The 20,963-nt window shown below is 41.0% G+C and overlaps 1 protein-coding gene across 3 annotated transcripts in view; it reads right to left on the bottom strand.

Moving 5' to 3' along the window:
• The window catches only part of ATF6 (activating transcription factor 6), a 248,398-nt gene extending 227,637 nt beyond the window's left edge, over nt 1–20,761 (bottom strand). For 2 of the 3 annotated variants that reach the window (XM_060415542.1, XM_060415543.1), the window contains exon 1: nt 20,542–20,761. In XM_060415542.1, coding sequence (XP_060271525.1) covers nt 20,542–20,746 — 205 coding nt within the window. In that variant the 5' untranslated portion in view covers nt 20,747–20,761. Of the gene's footprint in view, nt 1–15,933; nt 15,982–20,541 lie in introns of all 3 variants that reach the window. The other variant, XM_042256929.1, reaches the window with a different exon arrangement.
• Between the last annotated feature and the right edge of the window lie 202 nt (nt 20,762–20,963).

Below are 20,963 nucleotides of genomic sequence, written 5' to 3'. Positions count from 1 at the left end.
CTGGCCCAGCTTCTGGCCAACACATACTACTGAAGATGAGTTGATGGATTTAAAACAGGTGGTATGCAGAGTGGGAATGCTGCAGAGGAAAAGGTGAGGGAGAGTTTAAAACCTTGGAGAGTAGTGAGTTCCTATTGCTGGACATATTCAGTCAAAGATTAGATGGTTGCTTGTCATCTAAAAAGCTATAGACCAGATTTAGGTTACAAAAGGATAACAGGAGAAGCTTATAAAGATACTGCGCAATACCTCTTCACTTGCTTCTTATATTTAGGTCTGCTCTCAAAAGTTTTAAAAACTGATAATACCCCTTTAAAACTGCAGAGAGATTGTTTACTAACTTTAAATGATTTCCAAAAATTATTAGGCGATATTAATTGGATATGCCCACATTTAAAACTGACTACTGAGATTTAAAGCCTTTGTTTGATTGTTTATAAAGCGATCCTAATCCCAGTTCTAAGGGAAAGTTGACTAGTGAGACAGATTCGGCTCTTATTAAAGTGGATGAGGCTTTAAATGATCAGTTAATTAGGATTAATATTACCAAAAGATAAGATTAAATTATTCTTGCCACAAAACATACTCCTACAGGATGCTTGTGACAAGAAGGCCCATTGGTTCCATCTACCAGTGACCCCAAGAAAAAGTTTTATTTTATCCCAGCTTGGTGGCACAAAAAAAAAAAAAAAAGGAAAGAAAAAAAGTGTGGAAATTTTTAAAAAAAGAAGTAACAAATATAGTAATTCCATTCAATAAGGATCAACTGTAAATCTTTTACAAAATAGTGATAATTCACAAGTTGCCCTGATAGATTTCAGGAGTCAAATTTTGTTTCATTTGCCCTCAAACCCCCACAATAGCTAAAAGTGCAAAAATATTAAATTGGTGTTTTGAGGATACCTGTGGAACTTTTCAACCGTATGCTGTTCCTTCACTCCCCTTTACCCTGTGGGGGAGAGACGTGCTGTCTCAGAAGGGAGTGTTATTGTTTAGCCCTGATAATAAAGCGACCTCTCAAATGCTGCAGATGGGCTATGATCCATCAAAAAGATTAGGTAAACAACAGACAGAAATAATTGAGCCAATTTGCCCAACTCGACAGCTACGTACTGGATTGGGGTATCCAAATTTGTAATGAAGGCTATTGTTTTTGCTGCCGACCCCATTACAACCTGGGCTCCCTTCTCCAATAGCCATTCCAGAGGGATATAATAAAATTGTAATTGATTTACAAGACTGCTTTTTCACCATTCCTTTAAATCTTGAGGATAAGAAGCAATTTGCCTTTAGCCTGCCATCAAAAAATCTTAAACAGCCTTACCTACAGTTTCAGTGGAAGGTTTTGCCCCAGGAAATGAAAAAACCCTTCACCAATATAATTCCTAACCAACCCATTATACTAATAATTTCTAACTCCACAAAAGAATTTGCCTTTAGTAAGTCTAAAACATCTCGTGCCTCTCAGATTGGGAGGCTATAAACAATCACATGTGGCCGGACGAACCTATACAGGTGGGCTAGACAACCTTCAGAGGAGTCCGTAAGCTGAAACACTCTTGTCACGCTCAAGAATTTTTATTGCCTTGGAGCTGCACGTTTACTCCTTCTCGGAGAGAAATGGTTATGGGGGAGAGCCCCCGTAAAGTCAGAGGTGTAGGTGAGAGCATAAAACAGACTCTGGCTTTGGGGTTAGATGCTCGGGAACAGAGGGTTTCCTGAGGCTTGATCACGCCTTTGCGTATGCCAAGCCTCCTTCCTCATGACCTTTGCCATGGGCGGAGTTCCTCACGCTGGCCCCCGGGCTGAATTCCCATCTGAAGTGTGGGTGCCCTCCAAGTCTACTTATTTGCCCCAGTTTTCAAACCCACGTGAGAAGGAGCCCAAGGAGGGGCACATTCCAATATTCAAGTGGCACCGGTGGCCCAACGTAGATGGTGCAAATTCCTTGTCTTGGAATTTTATTGGTATCCCACGTAAACCAAGTTATTCAGCCACCTTTTTCTCTCCTACTATTTTCTGGCCGAATTCCCATCTGGTGCATGGGTACCCACCAAGCTTACTAATTTTGCCTGGGCTTCTAAGATCAGACCGGGGGGACCTCAGTGCCACCTCTCCTTCTGGAGAACAGGAAGACGCCTGCGGCCTGCGTAGGTGGTGATTGGTATCCCATGTGAACCAAGTTATTCAGCCTCCTTTTCTCTGCTAATCTTCTAATCCCTTTCTATTTGTAATTAAATAAGTTATTTCCAAAGATGTCGACTCCATCCCCACCTTCGAATCACCCTGGATCCACTGGGGCTGGACCCCGGCACTCAGCTTTCTTTATAGTCCAACTCTCACATCCATATATGACAACTGGAAAAACCAAAGCTTTGACTAGATAGACCTTTGTTGGCAAAGTAATGTCTCTGCTTTTTAGTATGCTGTCTAGGTTGTTCATAGCTCTTCTTTCAAGGAGCAAATGTCTTTTAATTTAATGGCTGCAGTCACCATCTGCAGTAATTTTGAAGCCCCAAAAAAATAAAGTCTCTCACTCTTTCCCCATCTATTTGCCATAACGTGATGGGACCAGATGCCATGATCTTAGTTTTCTGAATGTTGAGTTTTAAGCCAGCTTTTTCACTCTCCTCTTTCACTTTCATCAAGAGGCTCTTCAGTTCCCCTTTGCTTTCTGCCGTAAGGGTGGTGTCATCTGCATATCTGAGGTTATTGATATGTCTCCCGGCAATCCTGATTCCAGCTTGTGCTTCTTCCAGCCCAGCGTTTCTCATGATATACTCTGCATATAAGTCAAATAAGCAGGGTGACAATATACAGCCTTGATGTACTCCTTCCCCGATTTGGAACCAGTCTGTTGTTCCATGTCCAGTTCTAACTGTTGCTTTTTGACCTGTATACAGATTTCTCAGGAGGCAGGTCAGGAGATCTGGTATTCTCATCTCTTTAAGAATTTTCCACAGTTTGTTGTGATCCACACAGTCAAAGGCTTTGATGTAGTCAATAAAGCAAAAGTAGATATTTTTCTGGAACTCTTTTATTTTTTCAATGATCTGGCAGATGTTGGCAATTTGATCTCTGGTTCCTCTGCCTTTTCTAAACCCAGCTTGAACATCCAGAAGTTCATGGTTCTTACAATATAATGTCAATTAATTTATGCAGACATAAAATCTAGAGATAATCACCATTTGGCATTAGAGCAGTACTTGATATAGACTGGAGTTATCAATGGAGGCCAGGGCTAGTGAGTGAAGGCTTAATAAGGAATACAGTATTGGTGGCATGTCCAATTATCTCTCCTCAGATACTATTCAAATGTAAAAGAAGAAATAGTGACACTACTGTGTAGAAATCTGACAGATACTAACTTGACCATGTGGTCAAAGTGAACATCACCTTGGGACAGGTCAACATGGTGTGCCTCCGGATGCAATGCACTGAGAACAGAGCATCATTTCCCTGGCATTGCTGCCACATTCCTGCCATGGACTCAAGGCCTGATTCTGGTCATGGGGAAAGAGTGGATAGACCCAGGTTTAGAGTCATCTTACACAACAAAAGATATGCACTCTTTAACACTGTCAAGGATACAGAAACAAGGAAAGACTAAGGAATCGTTCCAGGAGACATGACAAGTAAAAGTAACGTGGGTTTGTAGGTAGGATCCCAGACTGGAAAGGGAACGGGGACATTATTAAGACATATGGCAACATTTGAATGGTATCTGTGAAATGGAGGGTAATGCTGGACCCTTGTTCATTTCCTGACTGGAAGGAGTATATCGTAGTTGATATAGGAGAGTGTCCTTGTTTCAGGGAGGAGAGGGTAAACACGGCAGTATTTAAGGGTAATGATCTAACAACACAGTTTTCTGTCTTTTTCTCTCTCTAAAAAAAGAAATGGGGCCAATACAGCAAAATTTAGCACTTAAGGGAATATGTGTAAAAGGCATGCAACAATTCTTTGTACAGTTCTTATAACTTTTCTGTAGGTTTGAAACTACTCAAAAATTTAAATTTGAATAAAAAATATACATGGGTATATACACATGCATATGCACATGTGTCTAGATTCATAATGCAACCACTTCCATTTCCTCCATTCTCCCATCATAAATCACTTGGATTGCTGCACTGGCCTCCAAATGGTCTCCCTGCTTCTGCCCTTGACCTTCCTTCAGTCTATTTTCAACAGAGCATCTAAAGTGAGCCCATAAAGGGGGGTGGTCCTAAGATGGTAGAGGAATAGGACGGGGAGACCACTGTCTCCCCCACAAATTCATCAAAAGAACATTTAAACGCTGAGAAAATTCCACAAAACAACTTCTGAATGCCGGCAGAGGACATCAGGCACCCAGAAAAGCAGCCCATTGTCTTCGAAAGGAGGTAGGAAAAAATATAAAGGACAAAAAAAGAGACAAAAGAGGTAGGCACGGAGCTCCGTCCCCAGAAGGGAGTCTTAAAAAGAGAGAAGTCTCCAAACACCAAGAAACACTCACTGCCGAGTCTGTGGCGAGCCTTGGAAGCACAGAGGACAACATAACACGGAGGAAAAATAAATAAATAATTAAAACCTACAGATTACAAGCCCAACGGTAACTCCCCCAGGGGAGAAGCAGCGCAGATGCCTGCACCCGCCACTAGCAAGCGGGGGCTAGGCAGGGAGGCGGAGCTGCATTGCTTAGAGGGCAATGCATTGCTTAGAGGGCAACGCCTGAATGCCCCAAGAGCAATCTGAGCGAACTAATTGGGCTAGCAAACCAGACTGTCGGATAGCTACTAAGCAAAAAGCCCTAACCTAAGACACTACCAGGCCCGCTCACAGAACAAAGGACTAGAGCTATGCGAAAAGCCCTAATCTGAGAGTTGGACTGTGAAGAAGGCTGAGCACCGAAGAATTGATGCTTTTGAACTGTGGTGTTGGAGAAGACTCTTGAGAGTCCCTTAGACTGCAAGGAGATCCAACCAGTCCATTCTGAAGGAGATCAGTCCTGGGATTTCTTTGGAAGGAATGATGCTAAAGCTGAAACTCCAATACTTTGGCCACCTCATCCAAAGAGCTGACTCATTGGAAAAGACTCTGATGCTGGGAGGGATTGGGGGCAGGAGGAGGAGGGGACGACCGAGGATGAGATGGCTGGATGGCATCACTGACTTGATGGACGTGAGTCTGAGTGAACTCCGGGAGTTGGTGATGGACTAGGGAGGCCTGGCGTGCTGCGATTCATGGGGTCGCAGAGAGCTGGACACGAATGAGTGACTGAACTGAAGACACCGTCAGGCCTGCTCACAGAACAAAGGACTGAACAGAGATAGCCGGCTGCAGACCATCCTCCTCCAGTGACAGGCAACCAGAGCCAGAAAGGGGCAATCGCAGCCCCAGAGAGGCATTATCTACCAAACTGCAAGCAGGCTTCTTTGCTAACTAAGACTTCTTGGGGTTCTGGACAGTAAACATCCACCTGAGAAGGTTCACCGGTTGTACACCCAGAAAACCCGAGCAGCAGGGATGGGGGAGCCGATAAGTCACAGGAACCGCACTCGCCAAACACCTCATCACCTGAGCTGCTAGGACCTGGGAAGGGCACAAAACGCAGGCCCAACCAAGTCTGCGCCTCTGAGGACTACCTGAGTGCCTGAACCTGAGCGGCTTAGGCCTGGGAGGTACATGCAGCCCAGGGCCAGCCTCGGAAGGTTCCCAGTGGAGCAACCTAGAGCCTGAGCTGTGTGGGGAGGGAGGGTACACGCACCATGAGTGGGGACAGGCAAGTGTGGCTGAGGCACTGTGAGCACACGCCAGTGTTATTTGTTTGCAGCGTCCCTCCCTCCCCACAGCACAACTGAACAAGTGAGCCTAAAAAATGTCCACCACCGCCCCCTTTATGTCAGGGCAGAAATCAGACACTGAAGAGACCAGCAAACAGAAGAAGCTGAAACAGAGGGAACCGCCTTGGAAGTGACAGGTGCAATAGATTAAAACCCTGTCATTAGTACTGACTACATAGGAAGGGGCCTATAGATCTTGAGAAATATAAGCCGGACCAAGGAACTGTCTGAAAATGAACTGACCCGCCAATACTCACAACACCACCAGAGAAAGTCCTAGATATATTTTTTACTATTTTTATGATCACTCTTTTTTTTTAATTTTTTAAAATTTTTAAGTCCTCTATTACTCCTTTAATTTTCACTTTTATAAACAACTATCACTTTGCAAAAAAAAAAGACCCCATTTTTTAAAAGCAAACTTCATATATATATATATTTTATAATTTTTGTGACTTTGTTGTTTTTTTCTCTCTCTTTTCTTTTTTTTTCTTCTTTTCTTTAATATTGTATTTTTGAAATTCCAAACTCTACTCTAGATTTTTAATCTTTGCTTTTTGGTATTTGTTATTAATTTTGTACCTTTAAGAACCCAATCTTCAGTACCCATTTTTGCTTGGGAGCGAGATTACTGGTTTGACTGCTCTCTCCCGCTTTGAACTCTCCTTTTTCTCCACCAGATCGCCTGTGTCTCCTCCCTACCCCCTCTCTTCTCTACCCAACTCTGTGAATCTCTGTGTGTTCCAGACGGTGGAGAACACTTAGGGAACTGATTACTGGCTGGATCTGTCTCTCTTCTTTTGATTCACCCCTTTTATCCTCCTGGCCACCTCTGTCTCCTTCCTCCCTCTTCTCTTCTCTGTATAACTCCATGAACATCTCTAAGCAGTCCAGTTGTGGCATGCACATAAGGAAGTGATTACTGGCTAGCTTGCACTCTCCTCTGTTGACTCCATCTCATCTCATTCAGGTCACTTCTAACACCCTCCTCCCTCTTCTCTTCTCCATGTAACTCTGTGAACCTCTCTGGGTGTCCCTCACTGTGGAGAAACTTTTCATCTTTAACCTAGATGTTTTATCAATGGTGCTGTATAGAAGGAGAAGTCTGGAGACTACTGTAAAAATAAGACTGAAAATCAGAAGCAGGAGGCTTAAGTCCAAACCCTGAGAACACCAGAGAACTCCTGACTCCAGGGAACATTAATTGACAGGAGCTCATCAAACACCTCCATACCTACACTGAAACCAAGCACCATCCAAGGGCCAACAAGTTCCAGAGCAAGACATACCACGCAAATTCTCCAGCAACACAGGAACACAGCCCTGAGCTCCAATATACAGGCTTCCCAAAGTTACTCCAAAACCACTGACATCTCATAACTCATTACTAGACACTTCATTGCACTCCAGAGAGAAGAAATCCAGCTCCACCCACCAGAACACCGACACAAGCTTCCCTAACCAAGAAATCTTGACAAGCCACCTGTACAACCCCACCCACAGCAAGGAAACTCCACAATAAAGAGAACTCCACAAACTGCCAGAATACAGAAAGGCCACCCCAAACTCAGCAATATAAACGTGATGAAGAGACAGAAGAATACCCAGCAGGTAAAGGAACAGGATAAATGCCCACCAAACCAAACAAAAGAGGAAGAGATAGGGAATCTACCTGATAAAGAATTCCAAATAATGATAGTGAAAATGATCCAAAATTTTGAAATCAAAATGGAATCACAGATAAATAGCCTGGAGACAAGGATTGAGAAGATGTAAGAAAGGTTTAACAAGGACCTAGAAGAAATAAAAAGAGTCAATATATAATGAACAATGCAATAAATTAGATCAAAAACACTCTGGAAGGAACAAATAGTAGAATAACAGAGGCAGAAGATAGGATTAGTGAAGTAGAAGACAGAATGGTAGAAATAAATGAATCAGAGAGAAAAATAGAAAAACGAATTAAAAGAAATGAGGACAATCTCAGAGACCTCCAGGACAGTGTTAAATGCCCCAACATTCGAATCATAGGAGTCCCAGAAGACAAAAAGAAAGACCATGAGAAAATACTTGAGGAGACAATACTTGAAAACTTCCCTAAAGTGGGGAAGGAAATAATCACCCAAGTCCAAGAAACCCAGAGAGTCCCAAACAGGATAAACCCGAGGCAAAACACCCCAAGACACATATTAATCAAATTAACAAAGATCAAACATAAAGAACAAATATTAAAAGCAGCAAGGGAAAAACAACAACTAACACACAAGGGGATTCCCATAAGGATAACAGCTGATCTTTCAATAGAAACCCTTCAGGCCAGGAGGGAATGGCAAGACATACTTAAAGTGATGAAAGAAAATAACCTACAGCCCAGATTACTGTACCCAGCAAGGATCTCAATCAAATATGAAGGAGAAATCAAAAGCTTTACAGACAAGCAAAAGCTGAGAGAATTCAGCACCACCAAACCAGCTCTCCAACAAATGCTAAAGTATATTCTCTAGACAGGAAACACAAAAGGGTGTATAAACTCGAACCCCAAACAATAAAGTAAATGGCAATGGGATCATACTTATCAATAATTACATTAAATGTAAATGGGTTGAATGCCCCAACCAAAAGACAAAGACTGGCTGAATGGATACAAAAATAAGACCCCTAAATATGTTGTCTACAAGAGACCCAAATCAAAACAGGGGACACATACGGACTGAAAGGGAAGGGCTGGAAAAAGATTTTCCATGCAAGTAGAGACTAAAAGAAAGCAGGAGTAGCAATACTCATATCAGATAAAGTAGTCTTTAAAACAAAGGCTGTGAAAAGAGACAAAGAAGGCCACTACATAATGATCAAAGGATCAATCCAAGAAGAAGATATAACAATTATAAATATATATGCACCCAACATAGGAGCACCGCAATATGTAAGACAAATGCCAAGAAGTATGAAAGGGGAAATTAACAATAACACAATAATAGTGGGAGACTTTAATACCCCACTCACACCTATGGACAGATCAACTAAACAGAAAATTAACAAGGAAACACAAACTTAAATGATACAATAGACCAGTTAGACCTAATTGATATCTATAGGATATTCACCCCAAAACAATGAATTTCACCTTTTCTCAAGTACACACAGAACCTTCTCCAGGATAGATCACATCCTGGGCCATAAATCTAGCCTTAGTAAATTCAAAAAAATGGAAATCATTCCGAGCATCTTTTCTGACCACAATGCAGTAAGATTAGATCTCAATTACAGGAGAAAAACTATTAAAAATTCCTACATATAGAGGCTGAACAACACACTGCTGAATAACCAACAAATCACAGAAGAAATAAAAAAAAAAAAAGAAATCAAAATATGCATAGAAATGAATGAAAATGAAAACACAACAACCCAAAACCTGTGGGACACTGTAAAAGCAGTGCTAAGGGGAAAGTTCATAGCAATACAGGCATACCTCAAGAAACAAGAAAAAAGTCAAATAAATAACCTAACTCTACACCTAAAGCAACTAGAAAAGGAAGAAATGAAGAACCCCAGGGTTAGTAGAAGGAAAGAAATCTTAAAAATTAGTGCAGAAATAAATGATAAAGAAACAAAAGAGACCATAGAAAAAATCAACAAAGCCAAAAGCTGGTTCTTTGAAAGGATAAATAAAATTGACAAACCATTAGCCAGACTCATCAAGAAACAAAGGGAGAAAAATCAAATCAATAAAATTAGAAATGAAAATGGAGAGATCACAACAGACAACACAGAAATACAAAGGATCATAAGAGACTACTATCAGCAATTATATGCCAATAAAATGGACAACGTGGAAGAAATGGACAAATTCTTAGAAAAGTACAACTTTCCAAAACTGAACCAGGAAGAAACAGAAAATCTTAACAGACCTATCACAAGCCTGGAAATTGAAACTATAATCAGAAATCTTCCAGCAAACAAAAGCCCAGGACCGGAAGGCTTCACAGCTGAATTCTACCAAAAATTTAAGAGCTAACACCTGTTGTACTCAAACTCTTCCACAAAATTGCAAGGAAGGTAAACTTCCAAACTCATTCTATGAGGCCACCATCACCCTAATACCAAAACCTGACAAAGATGCCACAAAAAAAAAAGAAAACTACAGGCCAATATCACTGATGAACATAGATGCAAAAATCCTTAACAAAATTCTAGCAATCAGAATCCAACAACACATTAAAAAAATCATACACCATGACCAAGTGGGCTTTATCCCAGGGATGCAAGGATTCTTCAATATCCACAAATCAATCAATGTAATACACCACAGTAACAAACTGAAAAATAAAAGCCACATGATTATCTCAATAGATGCAGAGAAAGCCTTTGACCAAATTCAACATCCATTTATGATAAAAACTCTCCAGAAAGCAGGAAGAGAAGGAACATACCTCAACATAATAAAAGCTATATATGACAAACCCACAGAAAACATTATCCTAAATAGTGAAAAATTGAAAGTATTTCCCCTAAAGTCAGGAACAAGACAAGGGTGCCCACTTTCACCACTATTCAACATAGTTTTGGAAGTTTTGGCCACAGCAATCAGAGCAGAAAAAGAAATAAAAGGAATCCAAATTGGAAAAGAAGAAGTAAAACTCTCACTGTTTGCAGATGATATGATCCTCTACATAGAAAACCCTAAAGACTCCACCAGAAAATTACTAGAGCTAATCAATGAATATAGCAAGTCTGCAGGATATAAAATCAACACACAGAAATCTCTTGCATTCCTATACACTAATAATGAGAAAATAGAAAGAGAAATTAAGGAAACAATTCCATTCACCATTGCAACGAAAAGAATAAAATACTTAAGAATATATCTACCTAAAGAAACTAAAGACATATATATAAAACACTGGTGAAAGAAATCAAAGAGGACACTAATAGATGGAGAAATATACCATGTTCATGGATCAGAAGAATCAATATAGTGAAAATGAGTATACTACCCAAAGCAATCTATAGATTCAGTGTAATCACTATCAAGCTACCAATGGTATTTTTCACAGAACTAGAACAATTAATTTCACAATTTGTATGGAAATACAAAAATCCTCAAATAGCCAAAGCTATCTTGAGAAAGAAGAATGGAACTGGAGGAATCAACCTGCCTGACTTCAGGCTCTACTACAAAGCCACAGTCATCAAGACAGTATGGTACTGGCACAAAGACAGAAATATAGATCAATGGAACAAAATAGAAAGCCTAGAGATAAATCCACGCACCTATGGACAACTTATCTTTGACAAAGGAGGCAAGAATATACAATGGAGTAAAGACAATCTCTCTAACAAGTGGTGCTGGGAAAACTGGTCAACCACGTGTAAAAGAATGAAACTAGAACACTTTCTAACACCATACACAAAAATAAACTTAAAATGGATTAAAGATCTAAACGTAAGACCAGAAACTATAAAACTCCTAGAGGAAAACATAGGCAAAACATTCTCTGACATAAACCACAGCAGAATCCTCTATGACCCATCTCCCAGAATATCAGAAATAAAAGCAAAAATAAACAAATGGGACCTAATTAAACTTAAAAGTTTCTGCACAACAAAGGAAACTATAAGCAAGGTGAAAAGACAGCCTTCAGAATGGGAGAAAATAATAGCAAATGAAGCAACTGACAAACAGCTAATCTCAAAAATATACAAGCAACTCCTGCAGCTCAATTCCAGAAAAATAAATGACCCAATCAAAAAATTGGCCAAAGAACTAAATAGACATTTCTCCAAAGAAGACATACAGATGGCTAACAAACACATGAAAAGATGCTCAACATCACTCATTATCAGAGAAATGCAAATCAAAACCACAATAAGGTACCAATCCACACCAGTCAGAATGGCTGCAATCCAAAAGTGTACAAGCAGTAAATGCTGGAGAGGGTGTGGAGAAAAGGGAACCCTCTTAACTGTTGGTGGGAATGCAAACTAGTACAGCCACTATGGAGAACAGTGCGGAGATTCCTTAAAAAACTGTAAATAGAACTGCCTTATGACCTAGCAATCCCACTGTTGGGCATACACACCAAGGAAACCAGAATTGAAAGAGACACGTGTACCCCAATGTTCATCGCAGCACTGTTTATAATAGCCAGGACATGGAAGCAACCTAGATGTCCATCAGCAGATGAATGGATAAGAAAGCTGTGGTACATATACACAATGGAGTATTACTCAGCCGTTAAAAAGAATACATTTGAATCAGTTCTAATGAGGTGGATGAAACTGAAGCCTATTATACAGAGTGAAGTAAGCCAGAAAGAAAAACACCAATACAGTATACTAATGCATATATATGGAATTTAGAAAGATGGTACGATAACCCTGTATGCGAGACAGCAAAAGAGACACAAATGTATAGAACAGTCTTTTGGACTCTGTGGGAGAGGGACAGGGGATTTGGGAGAATGGCACTGAAACATGTATAATATCATATATGAAACAAATCGTCAGTCAAGGTTCGATGCATGATACTGGATGCTTGGGGCTGGTGCACTGGGATGACCCAGAGAGATGGTATGGGGAGGGAGGAGGGCGGGGAGTTCAGGATGGGGAACATGTGTATACCTGTGGTGGATTCATGTTGATGTATGGCAAAACCAATACAATATTGTAAAGTAATTAACCTCCAATTAAAATAAATAAATTTATATAAAAAAAGAAAAAATAATAATTAAAAAAATAAAGTGAGCCCATAAAAACACAGGATGTTACTGGGAATCGGGATTTCCACAGGAGGAAAAGAGAAATAAAAGTATATAATACTAGAAGAAAAAAACTTTCAATACTATATAATGCAAGAAAAAAACTTGCAAAAGTATATAATGCAAGAAGAGAAAGAACTCTGTGCTACTGTCTTTGAAGTGCGAGTATTAGTACAAATTCATGCTTTCTAAAAACACGTATTTCCTTTTTCTTAGGAAATACACAGTGAAGTGTCTGGGAGTTTCATATTATTTGCAACCTGCTTTCAGATGGTGAAAGAAGAAGGAAGTGTTCATAATACTAAGAGAGAAAGCAAGTATGGCAGGATGTCAACAGATATAAATCTAGATAAGGGGAATATAGGTTATTGCAATACTGATCTTTTAACTTTTCTGTGGTTTGCTAATACTTTAAAAAACTGATAGTGGGTTGATAAGTACACTTGTATATCTACAGAATATCTTAGAAGGATCCATAAGGAAGTGGTGGTTACCTATGAAGTATCTCTGAAATTTACTGCCAACTTCTATGTCTTTTTCACCAATCCCACACTACCATTTAGATTTCTACTACTTAGATTACTACTATTTAATAGTAGTAAACTATGGTAGCTATTCGGTCTCATTTGCTTAGCACACTTTCCCACCTGACAGCCACTTTGACCACTTATTTATTCCTTTACTTCTTATAAGATGAGAAATGGCCACTGGAAATCAGTGGTGACCTTAGAAAGAGCTGTTTTGGCAAAGCAGTAGAGCCTAACTGCAGGGGGTTCGAGAGACAATGGAAAAAGAGAAACTGGAGTCAGTGAGCATGGACATTTTCTAAAAAAGAATTCTGCTGTAAAATAAAAGAGAGAAATGTGGCAGTTAGTTAGAAGGGAAGTAACACTTGAAGTGGGTTTGGGGTTTTTCTTTTTTTTTTTTTTCACTCTAGAGAGGAGAAGCAACTACATGCAGGAAGGGAAATGATGATTCAAGGAACAGAAGGAAGAAGAGTTTGAGCAATATTCTTGAATAAAGGAGGACTCTTAGGCACACATGGAAGTGATCGGCTCTCTCATTGCCACCAACAGAAGAGAAGCAAATATGCTGGTACATGGACGGGCAAATAAGGCAGTAGGACACTGCGGCAGTTCTCTTCTGATTCAAAGGATTCAGGAAGAGGTGCTGGAGGTTTGAAGAGAAAAGAAACTTCACAAAAACAACCATCAGAGTGAGAGGACCAGGGACATATGATCAGCTGGGTAATACTTAATCATAGGTCTGTTTCAGGTTAGAACCATAAATTTAGTGACACCAGTCGGCATGGCTGAATTTTCTTTTTTTCAGCCACTTTCAGCTATTGGAGGGCATTCATGGAGTAGGCAGAGTTAGATTTAACAAGGCCGTCGTTGATCAAAGAGAGAATTACAAAGCAGGAGAGAGACAAAGAATATTGAGGGTATGAGGCAATGGTTAGAGACTGTCCATGTAATGTAAACTGGATAAGGGGAAAGCGATAACATAAAGGGGATGAGGGACAAGGAAAAGACGACAGAATCTCAGCAGGGCTGAAGATGCCACTGGATCACTAAAGAGAGTGAGCCAGTAAGACGGAAGGTGATGGTTAGAGTGGGATGTTTGAAACTGAGATTACGTTATTAGTCACAATTAGATTGAGGCTTATGACTGGGAAAGCAAATGGCTAAGACAGGGTGGAAGGTGGAGAGGAGACCCAGGAAATGAGAGGTCAAGGTGTTTGAAGGATCTTCTCTGAGAAGGCTTCCCTGGTGGCTCAGACAGTAAAGCCTGCAATGCAGGAGTTTGGGGTTCGATCCCCTGGAGAAGGGAATGGCAACCCACTTCAGTACTCTTGCCTGGACAAATCCCATGGACAGAGAAGCCTGCTAGGTTACAGACCATGGGGTCGCAAAGAGTCAGACATGACTGAACAACTTCACTTTTCTTTCTTTCTTTTTTTCTTTCTTTCTTGGAGAATACTGAAATCAGCCAAGAATCTTGATGGAAGGAGTGTTGAAGTAAGTGACAAAAAGTTCAGAACTAATTTTTTTCAAAATGTGAGGGAGAGTGAACCAGAAATCAGAAGACTATAACAGGGACAGGTAGAGGAGAGCATGTGAGACAATGCGAAACTTAAGCCTGGATGTGGATTTTTTTAGGGAAGATGAACAATGAATGATCAAAAAGCAGCAATGAAGAACAAGAAAGACAGCTAATCCACCTTCAGAGACCCTACTGGTGCAACGGTTTTGAGAATGAAAACAGCAACCATTCAGTAGGACTTCAGGGGAAAAGTGTGATCAGGGGTGTCAGGTATTGGTCAACACAGGAAGGCAAGGAGAACTTTCACAGACGACGCTGAAGTTATCAAAGAAACCACAGTGGCAGAACAAAGCTTCTGATCTTGGTACATATATCTTATACGTGGTAAAAAAAAAAAAAAAAAAAAGTGGCTTTTGCGCAAATGTAAGAAAAAGAAGGAGAGAGTAAGGGAGGTGGGAAGGAAAGAGAAGAGGAAAGATATACAAATGACAAACACAATTTATGAAAAGATGCTCCACATCACATGTTATCAGGGAACTACAAACTAAAATAATGAGATGCCACTACACATCTATTAGAATAGCTAAAACCTGAAACACTGGCAACAACCAAGTGTTAGCAAGGACTGGAGCAACAGGAGTATCCATTTACTACTGGCAGGAATGCAAAATGGCATAACCACTTTGGAAGACAGGTTGAGAGTTTCTTACAAAACTGGACATACTCTTACTGTGTGATCCAGTCATCATGCTCCTTGGTATTTATCCAAATGATATGAAAATGTATGTCCACATAAAAAGCTGTGTGTGGGAGCTCCCTGGTCTGGTGGTTAGGAATCAGTACTTTCATAGCCATGGCGTGGGTTCAGTCCCTAACGAGGGAACTGAGATCCCACAAGCTCCACGGCACAGCAAAAAAAAAAAAAAAAAGCTGCACATGAATATTTATAGCAGGTTTATATATAACTGCCAACATTTGAAAGCAACCAAACTGTTTTTCTGCAGGTAAATGGATAAACAAACTGTATGCCTTGAACCAAACCGTGTTCCCCCGAAATTTATAAGCTGAAGCCCCCGATATGACTGCATCCAGAGGTAGGGTGGTATTTAGGAGGTAATCAAGCTTAAATGAGGGTACAAGTGCGGGGCCCTAATCTGCTAGAACTGTGGCCTCATAAAACTAAGAGCTAGAGCTATCTACCTACCTCTCTCTCTCCTTCCCTCCTTCCTTCCCCTTCCACCCCTCTGCCTTGTGAGGACACAGCAAAAAGATGGCTGTCTTTAAGTCAGGAAGAGAGGTCTCACCAGAACTTGGCCATGCTGGCACCTGAAGTGGGACTTCGGCCTCCAGAACTGTCAGAAAACAAATTTGTATTGTTTAAGCTACCTAGGTATTTTGTTATGGGAGCCCAAAAGACACTGTGGTACATCCACAAAATGGAATACTATTCAGTGCTGAAAAGAAATGAGCTATCAGGCCACTAAAAGACAGAGGGATCTTAAATGCATTTTGCTAAATGAAAGAAGCCAATTTGAAAATGCTACATACTGTATCATTCCAATAATATGACATTCTGCAAAAGGCAAAACTAGGAGACAGTGGAAAGATCAGTGGCTGTAGAGGGCTTTGGAGGAAGGAGGCAGAGATAAATAAGCGGAGCACAGGGAATTTTTTTAGGGCAGCATAACTACTTCATATGGTATTATAATGGTAGATACTGACATTATGCATTTGTCAAAACCCACAGAACGAACACAGAGAAAGCAAGGGACTTTCAGAAAAACATCTGCTTCATTGACTATGTGAGAGCCTTTGACTGAGTGGATCACAACTGTGGAAAATTCTTAAGGAGATGGGAATACCAGACCACCTAACCTGCCTCCTGAGAAATCTGTATATAGGTCAAGAAGGAACAGTTATAACTGGACATGGAACAACCAACTAGTTCAAAATTCGGAAAGGAGTGTAAGGCTGTATATTGCCATCCTGCTTATTTAATTTCTATGCAGAATACATCATGGGAAATGCCAGGCTGGATGAATCACAAGTTGGAATCAAGATTCCCAGGAAAAATATCAACAACTTCAGATATGCATATGACACCAATGGCAGAAAGTGAAGAAGAACTAAAGAGCCTCTTAACGAGGATGAAAGAGGAGAATGAAAAAGCTGGCTTGAAACTCAACATTAAAAAAACTAAGATCATGGCATCCGATCCCATCACTTCATGGCAAATAGAAGGGCATAAACAGGAAGTAATGATAGATTTCCTTTTCTTGGGATCCAAAATCATTACAGATGGTAGCTACAGCCATGAAAGTAAGAGACGCTTGTTCCTTGGAAGGAAACCTATAACAACCAAGACAGTGTATTAAAAAGCAGAGACATCACTTTGCCAACAGAAATCCATAAAGTGAAATGGGTCATAAAGAAGGGTCATAAAGAATGGGTCATGCGTGAGATGGGTCATAAAGAAGGCTGAGCACGAAAAAAATTGATGATTTTGAATTACGGTGCTAGAGAAGACTCTTGAGAGTTCCTTGGACTGCAAGGAGATCAAACCAGTCAATCCTAAAGGAAATGAACCCTGAATATTCATTGGAGGGACTGTTGCTGAAGCTGAAACTCTGATATTTTGGCCACCTGATATGAAAAGCCAACTCACTGGAAAGACCCTGATGCTTGGAAAGATTGAAGGCAAAAGGAAAAGCGGGTGGCAGACCATGAGATGGTTAGAGAGCAACACTGACTCAATGGACATGGATCTGAGCAAACTCTGACGCCGTGCAGGGCAGAGGAATCTGGCATGCTATAGTCCATGGTGCTGCAAAGAGGTGGATATGACTTAGCAACTCAAAAACAACAAAAAAACAACACAGAATGAACAGAGTGAATCTTAATATAAACTATGGACTTTAGTTAATGATGATATATCAATACTGGCCCATGCTGCTACTGCTGCTGCTAAGTCGCTTCAGTCATGTCTGACTCTGCATGACCCCATAGACGGCAGCCCACCAGGCTCCTCCGTCCCTGGATTCTCCAGGCAAGAACACTGGAGTGGGTTGCCATTTCCCTCTCCAATGCATGAAAGTGAAAAGTGAAAGGGAAGTCGTTCAGTCATTTCCGACTCTTAGTGACCCCATGGACTGCAGCCTACCAGGCTCCTCTGTCCATGGGATTTTCCAGACAAGAGTACTGGAGTGGGGTGCCATTGCCTTCTCCGACTGGCCCATGAACTGTACCAAATATACTCCATTAATGCAAGATGCCACCAATAAGGGAAACTTGGGGGTGGGGAAACTCTGTACTAACCCCTCAATTATTCTGTAAATCTAAAACTGTACTAAAAATAAGTTCTATCAAGTATTTAAAAGTAATTACACTGAAATAGAATTTCAGCATCCATAAATAAATTTGTTCTGGAGCGGGGCCATGCTCAGTTTATACTGCCCATGGCTGCTTTCATACAGCAACTAGCAGAACTGAGGAGCTGGGACAGAGACCGCATGATCACAAAAGCCCAAAACATTTACTGTCTAGACCTGTACAGAAAACACTGACAAGGCCTCTCTAAACTTCATTACCCAACATCAAAGGAATATGCACATCTTGTCATAGGCTGTTCTGAGTAAGCCATTTTTAATTATTCAAAGTTGTTAGAGTCACAAGTTCTAATTACATGATCTGATTTTAAAATTTTAACTGGCTAGCTTGGCTTAGAGAATTTTTGTGCCCTCTAGCGGGAACGACTGGGAGAAGGCAATGGCATCCCACTCCAGCACTCTTGCCTGGAAAATCCCATGGATGGAGGAGCCTGGTGGGCCTCAGTTCATGGGGTTGCTAAGAGTGGGACATGACTGAGCGACTTCACTTTCACTTTTCACTTTCATGCATTGGAGAAGGAAATGGCAACCCACTCCAGTGTTCTTGCCTGGAGAATCCCAGGGACAGGGAAGCCTGGTGGGCTGCCGTCAATGGGGTTGCACAGAGTCAGACACGACTGAAGCGACTTAGCAGCAGCAGCAGCAGCAGCAGCTTCTAACATAGGAAAAAAATCAAATCAGTGAAGTACCTGAACACCCAAAATGGCAACTCCCAGAAAAAGAACCCACATTCTACTGAGAAACGCTAGCAGAAAGTAACCTTTCACTCCAGCACCTGCAAAACCTATACTACTTACTGAACACCTGAGGAATCAGAAGTAAAACGTTCAATTAGGAGATTTAACAGTGTCAAAAGACAAGCTTGGAAAACCATGGGAAATGGCATATTCAGGGAGGGGCAGGGCAAGACACCCGAGCTGAGTCAGTGAACCTACTACAAAGAACTGAATGATCTGTTAAAGAACATTAAGAGTAGGAGTCAACAGATAAAATTAGTCAAGAAAATGCAGCCTGAGTATCAGAAAATATAATAATGCTATCAGGAAGTATCCCACAGTTATAGTTTAAGAAACATCATGATCATATAATAGTTGACTAGCTGAGAAAATAGATCCTAACTATCCAATATACTAGATTCATTAATAACTGGGGGTATCTTGGTAAGAATCAAATGTGCAGAAATAATTTAGGAAAGCAATATAAAATAGTGACTAAGTTAACAGGCTTTGGAGGTAGACAAACGTAGTTCTTATCCTGCTTCTGACACTCACTAGTTATAAGACTTTGAGCATTCATTTTCTCTCAGCTTCAGTTTCCTTATCTGTGCATCTAAGAGCTTAGCAGAGCACCTCACACAAAATGTTTAATAAATGACAATTGTTCCTATTGTAATAGGAATATATTTTCCAAAGCCAAATATATTTTCCCAAGCCAAATACAGTAGGCTTATACTGTATAAGATTATACTAGGCTTATACTACTTACACTACAAGTACACTCTTATAAGAGACAGTCTAGTTTTTCCAACAACTCAGAAAATCTACCAAGGATTGAAATAAATCTCTAACAGTATATAATTTAAGAGAAGTTCTGCCCTTGGAAAATCAAACGAGAACTTCAGTTCAACAAAGAGAATTGAGATTACACTCTTGCTACTGACAATGATGGTCCAATGAAAAGACGGTCAGTCTGTATTTCCCCCAAATTTTAAAGGTGATGAATGGTGTAGGTTTTAGGTTTGCTAAAGGACTCATTCAGGGAAGTACACAACCCCAAATTCACACTGAAGCTCAAGAACAGTGTAAGTACTACTCTGCTAAGGTAAGAAGATTACTATCCTTATAAGGTAAGGACAAGCTTTCTTTAAACAAACTGGATGATAAAGCTTCTCTACTCTTATTTCGACTACATTCCATTCCTACTCTTCCTGCCACAAAGCCAAACAAAATATCCATAACAAGCAAATTCGGAATTGTATCCGGAGAGCAATCAGGATTATATCCATTTATAAGCGTTAGGTGTAGATGAACAGCAACCTGAAGTCAGGTGCCAGGGTGCTTCGCTTCTCTGCCAATATGGACATCAGCCTCGATCAATAGTGGAAGCTCAGAAAAGGTCTGTCTTTCAGACAAATCAAACGTGTACATACACGCACAAACATTCCACGGCAAGCATCGCCCACATCGCACACTCTGAGAATAAACCTTGCAGCCTTTTTGGTGGTCACGGCCATCCTGCCCTAAGCTTCCTAATGACGTCGTATTCGCCGCACCAAATCATCACCTGGTACTTTCCCAGAGGAAACAGCCAAACAAGATAGTAATTCCAGTCAGGCAGTATTTTACACTCATGTCGCCAGGACAGACACCGACAGGTTCTGCTATACTCTCCTAGGACCACGGACGGAAGCGATGAGTGACCCTCGCTTCCCCGACAGGATTCGTCCACACCTGTCACCGAGAGGGCGCGGAAGCAGGGAGGAAGAAACCTGGAGCCCCCGCTGACACAGTCTCAGATCCCACTCACCCCAGTCTTCATCCGGCCGGTGAGGGAGTCCCGGACTAAAAGGTGACTCCATGGTGCCGGCAACGCCAGCCGGCTCCCCCGAAACACACGTTCCCCTGCCCAGTAACTCGGTGACTAGTCCTGGGACGGCGGCGGCGAACGGACAAACTACTCCGTAACGCTGACGCGACGGTGGCCGATTGGAGACAAACTGCTTCTGCCGCATGAGGGACGTCAGAGCCTGAGCTAGTTTTAAACAAATCGCTGGGCAAGTATTTTTTTCCCTTTTGGAATTTTCGGCATTTTCTGTTCTGCTGTTTTAAGGAAAAAAGAAAGACGCAAACACTACGTCGGTTAAATAAAATATATGGATAATATTTTGAGAAATGGGGAAAAACCCATTCTGAACATCGTCCCCTTTCATTCCACAGTGGAGATATATA

The sequence above is a fragment of the Ovis aries genome, chromosome 1 (assembly GCF_016772045.2).
Source record: "Ovis aries strain OAR_USU_Benz2616 breed Rambouillet chromosome 1, ARS-UI_Ramb_v3.0, whole genome shotgun sequence".
NCBI classification, from domain to species: Eukaryota; Metazoa; Chordata; class Mammalia; order Artiodactyla; family Bovidae; genus Ovis; species Ovis aries.
The sequence above is the reverse complement of the archived record's forward strand: the minus strand, read 5'-3'. Positions and strand labels throughout refer to the sequence as shown.